The sequence below is a fragment of the Oryzias melastigma genome, linkage group LG18 (assembly GCF_002922805.2).
Source record: "Oryzias melastigma strain HK-1 linkage group LG18, ASM292280v2, whole genome shotgun sequence".
NCBI lineage: Eukaryota > Metazoa > Chordata > Actinopteri > Beloniformes > Adrianichthyidae > Oryzias > Oryzias melastigma.
The window spans coordinates 22,112,997-22,122,602 of record NC_050529.1 but is presented as its reverse complement, the minus strand read 5'-3'; the positions used below and the strand labels follow the sequence as shown (position 1 = coordinate 22,122,602).

General features: G+C 37.7%; 1 protein-coding gene across 1 annotated transcript; it reads right to left on the bottom strand.

Annotated features, from left to right (window-relative positions):
• Positions 1-4,079: 4,079 nt before the first annotated feature.
• Positions 4,080-8,927, bottom strand: LOC118600037 (protein mono-ADP-ribosyltransferase PARP14-like). Its single transcript, XM_036216622.1, has 5 exons — positions 8,877-8,927; positions 8,611-8,787; positions 6,995-7,133; positions 6,265-6,917; positions 4,080-4,867 (listed from the first exon to the last, which is right to left on the bottom strand). Exons 2-5 carry the CDS (start codon positions 8,780-8,782, stop codon positions 4,092-4,094), a joined length of 1,740 nt encoding a protein of 579 aa, XP_036072515.1. The 5' UTR covers positions 8,783-8,787; positions 8,877-8,927; the 3' UTR covers positions 4,080-4,091.
• Positions 8,928-9,606: the final 679 nt, after the last annotated feature.

The following is a 9,606-nucleotide window of genomic DNA, read 5'->3' as shown; positions in this document are numbered from 1 at the left end:
ACGTTTTTATTATTTTCATATGAAAGCTTGAGGCTCATGCCAGGGAGATGGGGGTGGGGCTGAGGTGGGTTTCTTGGGTGGGTGATTGGATGAATATGTGCATTTGTCGGGTGGGTGGGTGGTGGGTGAAATTGGGGTGGGGTGTTGGTATGATTGATTTATGTACATTGCTTTTTTCTTTGTGTCTTGTATAGCTTTCAATTTTTGTTCTTATTGTTCTTATGTGCAGTACTTTGAGCTGCCTCAGGGAATGAAAAGCGCTTTATAAATAAAAGTTGATTTATTGATTTCAAGATTAATATGGACTAGAGCTTGGAACACATGTTTGCCCGTGACCCGGAACTGAAAAAAAACAAAGCTCCAATGATTATGACACAAACAACAACCAGTGTCAGGAAGAGACAAAAAACAGTCAGAATCATCAGTTTCTGTCGACTTTTAGCTTCACATAACACAGGATTTAAATAAGAAGTAACTCATTATATTGCTGGTAACGATAACAGTGTAATTTAAACTATTTGCATTACGTATCATCATTACATGACAACAATTTGAAACATTTTTATAATAATAACAAGTTTTATTTATTTATTCATTCATCTTCCTGTCCCTTCCGGGGTTGTGGACGTGCCGGAGCCTTACCTTGCTACTGATCGCCAGTAGGTCGCCAGTCTGTCATAAGTTTTATTTTTATGACACCTGTCTGACACCCACAAAAACAAAGTGCATTCATTAGGAAAAACAAAAATCATAGGTGTAATGACGAGGCAGAGGCGAGCGGAACAGGAGCAAGACATAGACGTGGTCAAAGTTCAGGCGTGGGTCGAGGTAGGAGGCAGGCAGGAAGACGAGTAGACAGGCATCTGGGGGAGTCTGGTGTTGAGCGGGAGCTGGAGTGACTCCTGACTGGGCCTGGCTTGTGGCAGCATGGTGGGACAGGCAGTAATGTGCAGAGCAACATCTTTTTGTTTTGTCATAACCGCGTTTGGTTTGTTGGTGACTGTGTCGTGGAATATCAGCCATTCAGACGAAGGAGTAAGTCCAGCCCACACAGGAAGTCATTGCAGTTTCTGTGAGAGACGGGCAGATCCCATCCAGGAAGCAGCTCCTCAGGAGTGCTTCATATGGAGTCATCTGATTCCCCGGGTAGTTGGAGGGGTGAGTCAAGCCACTGAAATCATCAAACACAGTCTGGAGATGGACCAGATAGTCATCATCAGGCTCACCGGATTTTTTTCTGGATGCAGCTGTTAACTTTTGACGGAACCCATGTGGTAGAGAAGCTGTCATTCAGGGCAGTGCCATGAGGTCATCAGTGTTCCAGGGGTGGTCCAGTATCATTATTTGTTTTCTAGGAATTTTTCATTCTTAGATTTCTATTTTTTTTTGTAATTTTTAAGCATTTTTTTAGAATCTTCCTATGCTTTTTTTTTTTCGTTTTGTTACAGAAACCACAGTTGGAAATAAAAGTGAGCTATTCTGATTTATCACGTGTTATCATATTTGATCTATTTTGTATGGCAAATACTTTTTATTGGGTATATTATATCGGGTAAAAATTACCCGGTAAAAGGGATGGTGTAACTTTTTATAGCGGAAGTGTTCTAGGATTAAACAGGCTTTAGTAGATGCAAGTGCACTCCTAGACGATTTAAAACCTTTTATTTAAACTGTGAAGTGTAGAAACAATTCTTTGACTTCATTTCTGGAACAAAAGTATGGTGACAAACTCAGACCTGCAGCTTATTTCTGTCTAAGCTTGATCTTGTGGCAAAGATGTTGTCTATTTGTGTGAAAGATGTAGTTCCTGCTTCGTTGTTGGAGCATCTGCCACTTTTTTGTCTTTTCATTATGTGACTAAGCAAGTTCTACAATCTGTAGCCATGCTGTTGTTTCATAAGAAAAGGAAAGTGACTTTTCTGTCACCTGTGCGACACTTGATATTCCTGAGTCTTCATGTATGAGATGCACAAAGCTCAACCTTTACCATATTATCTTGCATTTCTGAAAGTTCAGCCTAAATAAAATGTAGATTTAGCTTTTTATTCCTTCATTTTTTTTTAATCAAAGACACAAAGTTTTGCGTGGCAAACTACGCTGTTGTGTTAGTCTCTTTCTGTGCCGCTGTCACGGTTGTTTTTGTTTTTAGTCATAAGGATGAAGCTTTCCATTAAAGTAATTGTTGATGAACACAAGGTGAAACAGTTTTAAAGCTAAAACAAATGCCAGTGTAGAGAACGGAGCTGTGTCTGGATTACAGCTGTTTTAACGCTACCTCCGTCTGTCTGTGGGCCAGTTTGAGCATTACAGTAACCCGAGAGGGGATAAATAAAAATAATAAGTCTAAGATTCAGCGCTAGTTCATTATTGAGTATCCGGGTGCTTGGTTACTGCTACGGAAAATTTGAGTACAAATATTTGTGACATCCAAGATCGCTGATTCTCGATCTTTATGAATATAGTAGAGTGTAAAATATTATCAAAACATAATCCGGGATGATGTATGTTTGCTCTGAAATGCAGATTCATGTAGGATTTCAAGTGTACAAACTAAAACAAAACCGAAAGATCAGCGCTACCGTCACCAGAAGTAAATATATCTTCATGACAGTAAAGCTTCCGGCACAGGCAAAAATGTTGGAGTAAGTCTGTGAAATTAGTGGGACAACCAAAAATGTTGAAAAAGGGAAGAATTTGACTAAATGAAAGCCAAGTCATTCTGTCCCTCTAAGCAAACCAAACCAAATTGAGCAGAACCAGCTCCTCTCCGATGAGGAAAACACATCTCTTCTACATTTGGCTGCAGATCTCAGTGCAAAGCTTCTTCCTGAAGTATCCCGCCGGAAAAGGGACAGTCCATCCCTTCTCAACGGATCAAACAGAACCAGATCTCCAGATAGTTTGGTGAGACATCTAACTTCGCTCATTCAGTCACTTCTTGGTAAGAATTATATTTTTTTGCAAACGTATCATCTTTGCCCCAATCTTAATCCCTTTAACCCTTGTGCTATCTTGTGGGGTCCAAGTGACCCGACCCTTATATTCATGTGATTTCTCCCATTGAAAAGGTGGACAGGAGTTTATGTTAACCATGGACACCAGTGAAGATAAAATAAAATCATTGAAAAAAAAAGTTCAGCGCGCTGTCTTGTGGGGTCCAGATGACCCCACTTTAATGTAAACATGCCTAGGACAGCACAAGGGTTAAGAATCCATGCTAAACTCATGATCTAAACACAATTTTATACACAGCGCACACTTAGCCCTCATTTTTATTTTTTTATTTTATTGTTTTAAATTTAGCTTTTTCTTATTATTATTTCTATTTATTCATTACACACTAATGTCCAAGTTTCACATATGCGGATTTGTTTCAATACCTTACTTTTATGTCCAGTATTCCTACTTGTTTAACCTAATTGTATTCAATAGATATTCAAAGGAATTGATTGTTGAGATTTCATTCTTTCTTGTTCCTGGTCATGTCAATGGTACAATTGGCTGGGGTTGAGAAACTCATAAATTGATTATTACTTTATTGTTCAGAGGTAACAACTGATAATTAATGAGTAATGCTTTTGCTTCAATATGAAGGTGGTGGCCCGACAATAATTTTATTAAACTTCCCTTTCAATAAAATTAATCATTTTCAACCAAATTTGGGATGGAATATTTCATTTTCATCCCTTTTACATTACAATAATAAAAACACAAATACGTTTGTGACTTTTCATGTTTTATTGAGCTAAATTAACTTCATTTAACAAGCAAAAATAAATCAAATGCAAAACTGTTTGCGTCTCATTTTTAATTGTGACAAAGATTTTAGGAAAAAAATATTCAATTCACAATCTAATCATTAAAATTCAGTTGTATGTTTGAATGTGTTATATTTGTAGCATTTACACTTGTAAGATGAAGAGGACCTGACAGGTTTAATATATATATATATCAGTATCTGGCCACACATTCATTACTTCTGGACCTCAGCTTCACATGATCCTGGGATGACCCTGTCTTCACTCTTCCAGCTGCACCTAACATTTCTGTCATGTGTTCTAACCCAAGTAAACCAAAAGGTTCCACATCTCTCACAACTTTGCTACTCGACCCCAAATCGTCCCCAGTAGTGTTGTTAAGCTAACTGCTGAAGTTTCCTTTAACATCTTTTCAACCACAACTTCTTTAGCCTTTTGTGAGCTTTCATCTGCTGAAAGGTTTGCCTCCTCTTTATCTATTTTTTCCTTCACTGCTTGAAGCATTTCACTGGTATAGTAGCCTCCGTTGTTTGCCTCAACAATCTTGTCAATGGTGTTAAAGAGCTCCTTTATTTGGAAACTGTTGCTCCTGTATTCTTCTTGGTGGACATTATTCCAGTACTTGTTATCAACGACGTGGCAGCGGCCGGAACATTTGTCCACCAGATGATTCAGGTCTTCACTTTTCTTGACGAACTCCTCGATTGTAGTTTCTTCAGGCAGCTGGTCACCATGAGTGAAGAGCACCACTGTGAACTTTAAAGCATCTTCTGAGAAGTATTGGGTGATTTTCTTCACAACATCCTTCCCCTGGTCTGTGTACTTCTCCACTTTGAGAACGATGAGGAACACGTGAGGACCAGGAGCACACTCAGTGATGCACCTGACAATCTCACGCTTCATCTCCTCTTCAGAACTACCAGTGTCAAAGAAGCCTGGAGTGTTCACAAATATGATCCTTCTTTGATTCAGAGACTTTGCTTTACATTTACTTGTTCCAGAATCTGCAGTATGATTGACTTCAAACAGCTTCTCCTCAAAGATGTTGTTTGCAAGGCTGCTCTTTCCAGCTCCAGTTTTCCCCAAGACCACAATCCTTCTCTCTGGCTCTGCAACAACAATGACACGGTTTGTTTTACAATAACTATCTAATCTGATGAGACACCTGGTCGTGTTAAAAAAAAAAAGGTAAATATTTTTATATTATTAACAAGGTCATCCATTTTGGAACCACATTTACGTAAATTAAGTTTATGAAGTAAAAGAATAAAATAAAACAAAGTTTCCCATTAAAGTTTAAAATGAATTATATTTTACACAATTTAACATGTTTTTTTCTGTTAATTGAGTTTTTCTTTGATCAGAATATTTCTTTTATTAAATAAGCTGACTCACTGTCCATGTTGGAAGCAAACAGTGGCTCACATATTGTGTGGACATTGTATATGAGTTCTATGTAAGGGACTCCACCTGCTGAACTTGTACCTGAGCAATTCTTTTCAAACAAATTCTCATAGATCTGAACAGCCTCACCTGCACATCAACACCCTAAAATTCTGGCTGAATAAAGTCAGTAGAGTAAGTAGTTGTAATACTTCTTGACCTTTTTAAAGTAATATGTGGTTGTTCAGCTAAAAAGATAGATTTGCTGAAGAGTTTTTTTTTCTTTGTTTCTGAGATCAGAGGATCAGCTCATTATTTTTTTTTTTTTTTTTTTTGGAGATTTATGCAAGGAACCAGGATGAGACAGTTTGCACACGTTAGGAAGAGTGATGATGTTGGTACAGCATGCTGAGGTTGCAGCCTCCAGAAAAGAGGTCCAGAAGAAGGGCAAAGAAGAGGTTTAAGGATGCTGTGGAGGAGGACTTGAGATAACAGAGGATAGGATTAATGAAGGAAGATAATGGTGACCCTCAAAGGAAATAGTCAAAAGACAAGAAATAGTTTTTAAAATAGTGTTTAAGTTTCCTCACAGCCAGATGGAGTGAAAATTGTTGCTTATTTTACTGCACTGTGATAAATAAACTATGCACGTTAGAAAGCCAAAATGCTACTGCACATTGACATGCACATCATCGAGCTGTACCATGGTGCCTAAAAGATAAATAGGAAAGACAGCAAAACTGAGTCAGACATAAAGTTAACACGCAGACAACAAAACAGCAGTGGGCTGAACTTTATGAAACTTAAATGTGAATGGATCTGCCATTAATTCTGTTTTTATGCACATATTTAATTTACTTTTCATTATCTTACAACAAATAGAAAGAATCTGGTAAACTTCACCTGAACTGTTCAGTACGAGGTATCAGTACCATTTTGGAGTCACACAGGTTGAAGTTTTGGCTAAAGATGTCCTGGATCAAGTTTAGTTCAGTGATTTGAATCCAGTGGTATTGATTAAAATAAACTGTTGTATCATTAACCACAAATTAGGATATGGATCAAATTGTTAAAATGAACTGTTACACCCCAAATGAAAATGAAAAAGAAACTGTCCCCTTACTTGCATCGGCCAAAAATCTTTTCAGTTGGAATGTGAATCCAGTCTGCCAGTCAGTGGCCTCCTTTTTTGTCATGTTGACCATCAGTTTCCTATGAAGAACAGAAATTTCCACAGAGTCTTCTCTGTTCTGGTGAGCCTTCTTCAGTTTGTAGTTGTTTGACTCACTCAAGTCCTCCCAGACACCTTTCAAATTCTTGATTGACCACTGGACATTTAGGGAAACCTCATATTCCTCTTTCTCCTGGAGTTTCTGATGGAGAGCTTGTTGGACTGCTTTATTAATCACATCAGTGACACACAGAACATCTTCTTTGAGGCCTTTCAGCACATAGACCTGCTCATCTGACTTCTGAGATCTGTCTCCAGTCGTCTGTAATCTTTGATTTTTTCGCAGCTCAACACTAAGTCCGTATAAGGCCATTTTTGTTCTAACTGCATACAGCTCCGTGTCTCCAAGCCAGGACAAATTCTGCACAACCACTTTGCTCTCAAACAGATTCTTCTGTAAGGTCGCTTCCAAGTCGGTTTTGATGTTCTTGATGACATCTGATCCCAGGGTAATCACGCCCAACGCCACAGGGTGAAGCTCCGGGGACAGAAGGAACTTTGGTTCTGAAGCGCTTAAGGACTTTGAGCGTTTCTGTAGCTCTGACCTGCAAACCAGGGCAAGTTGTGATCAGAAACAGTCTGAGCAGCTCAGCGAATTAATGTGACTTTTTCAGTGGCTGACCTGAAAGCCTCAAAGATTTCTTTCTGTATGATGACGATACAAACCAACACAAGTGAGTTGGGTTTCTGGTGCTGGAGAGCTGCAGCTATACCATCCAGCATAGCCCTGCAAGCTTTAGCGGGATCCATGCCGGCCTCTCCTGATCAGGGGGACACAGGTGATGAGAGGAGATAGAAATATGCATGCAAACAAAATAAAGCCTCCTCATGCATGATCCTTTTGGTAACATTTCTGCCAGCATGCCTTCCTATACTTTTCTGGTTTTACAGAAGGCTATGATAGTGAACACATCAGCACGCCAAGAATAAACTTGACTACTACATTTATACGACAATTAAAAGTAGGGATGTCCCGATCCGATCATGTAATCGGAAATTGGTCCTGATCAAGTAGTTAATGACTCGATCGAAATCGGCATAGTCTCCCGATCAGAATCGGATATTTCATTTATTCTTACTATGTCAGCACTTTATAATTCAGGCATATTATTCCGGATAAATACTCCACCATAAGTCTGCATGTCATGAACAGATCACCAGATATAATTTCCATAAAACGCAGAGAAAACGGCAGCAGCTTAAGCAGAAGGCTAATGTAAACAATAAGTCAAGCTAGCTAGTAGATCACAGATTCAGACTTCCGGGATCAATAACTCTTTTAAAAACGCTGTAAACTGACAGCAAGTGTCTCTATTGGTTTGTTTTAGTGTAAACATAAAGGCATTTTAACAGAAAAAGACAGTTTGTTTCTTTTTAATGTGAAGCTCTTCATGCTGCAGACAGATGGCTACACAGCAGCTGCTAACTGCTACATGCTAGCCCCGTGATTTAACTCCTTAGGACCCGAGCTGTCCTTTGATATGCCTGTTTTATTTATCTGACAGAAATACAATTTAAGCAAAATAACTACTGTGGTATTAAAGCTGAAAATGTGATGTCTTAAGAGCTTAAAAAACTCAAATAGCCTCTAAAGAAAGAAATAAACTAATACATTTTTTTTTCTAATAAATGGCATTAATGATATCAGTTAGTCATCAACACTCATTAAATTCATGCTAATATAGTCATCATTAATTTTTGAGAATTTTAAATGAGGACAAGAATCACATTTGGTCAAAAATGTTCAATAGTTCTAAAGATATTAAAGCTAAAGTCACTAAACTTTCTCACTTGACTAATTATCACTTGTATAACAAGAAAATAGTTAATTTTTATTTTATATTTGTTTTATTTTTATTTGTTTATTAAAGCTACTTTACAGAAGTTTTCTATTTAGGTTTTTAATGATAAAACAATGTTAATGAAATTTAAATGAAGGACAAAAATTTATTCAATTTATTCATGTTTTAAATGTGTTTCAAAAGTATCGGATCGGGACTCGGTATCGGCAGATACACAAAATTGAATGACACGGAATCGGATCGGGCCCAAAAAAACCTGATCGGGACATCCCTAATTAAAAGTCTAAAATTTTAAATATATAAAAAGAAAAGTTGATGTCACATATAAGAAAATGATTAAATTACTTAAAACTGTTTATGAAAATTGATATTGAACATAAAAGCTAGCATCATGAGTCCCTACAGAGCTGAAGTCCATAAAAATGTAAAGACAAACCTGTGTTAACAGCTGGGAAGGCCACTGAGGTATAGCCTTTTGTGTCACAATCCTGAAGAATTTTCTGGCATTTCTTTCGAATCAGCTCAGTATCATTTTTAAAACTAGCGTGGATAATTTCTTTACATCCAAGCAAGCCGGGTCCTGTGGAGCACATGAGGTCTGTAGGCATCCCAGCTGAAACAAAGCAGTGGGTGTGAGCATATGATTAAAATATTGAGTTTATTATTATTATATATTTTTTTAGTAAGAGTGCAGTTTCTGACCTTGAGCTAACGCCTTCTGGACGTCTGGTCCTGCTGCAGACAGAATGGCTTTGGAGAAATAAACAGTCTCTTAGAGAAAGACAAACCTGTAATTTTTCAAAGTGATCCTACCAGATTTGTGCTTTGGGAAGTCTGTTGTGTTGACAACAACATCAGTCTTTGTTTGTAAGATGTTGCCACAGATAACCTGAAGCTCGACTCCGCCCACATTGGCTGTGACCTTTTCATCAGTTGATGAGATAGGCCGATGAAAAACAGCTAAAGAAAAATAATTATATCAAATATATTAAAAATTGAATACAACATTTAGTCACTGATGCAAAGTTGTGCAAACTTTAATACTCCTCTATGGAATGCACTAAAACAATCGAGAAAAACTGTACTAGCGTATGTACTTACAGCTGGAAGAGGCTTTGTGTGAAATGTCAAAGTGGTACAAATCTGGTGAATCTTGCTCCAGACTTTTTCTTTCACAGCTTTATTTCAACTTATGAAATATTTGGTGCCATACAACTCTAGCTGGTAGCAAACTGCAATTATTAATTTGTTCTCTATTATTCATTTTCAAACAGTTGGCACTTCCGTGAATGTAAAGGTATGCCATCCATTCATCACTACCAAATGTGGGGATGGGTCGATATAATTAGTTTGATTGCAGTATGCAATCAAACTATTGTTCTTCTGTTTTCTTATTTTTCTTTTTCTTCTTCTTATTCTTCCGTACGTTTTT

Coding starts and splice junctions, on each gene's coding strand:
- LOC118600037 (XM_036216622.1), bottom strand. CDS start 8,782: ATGCCTACAGACCTCATGTGCTCCACAGGACCCGGCTTGCTTGGATGT. Junction 7,134..8,610: donor CTTCCCAGCTGTTAACACAG/GTTTGTCTTTAC, acceptor CCCCCTGATCAG/GAGAGGCCGGCATGGATCCC. Junction 4,868..6,264: donor AAGATTTTTGGCCGATGCAA/GTAAGGGGACAG, acceptor TTGTTGTTGCAG/AGCCAGAGAGAAGGATTGTG.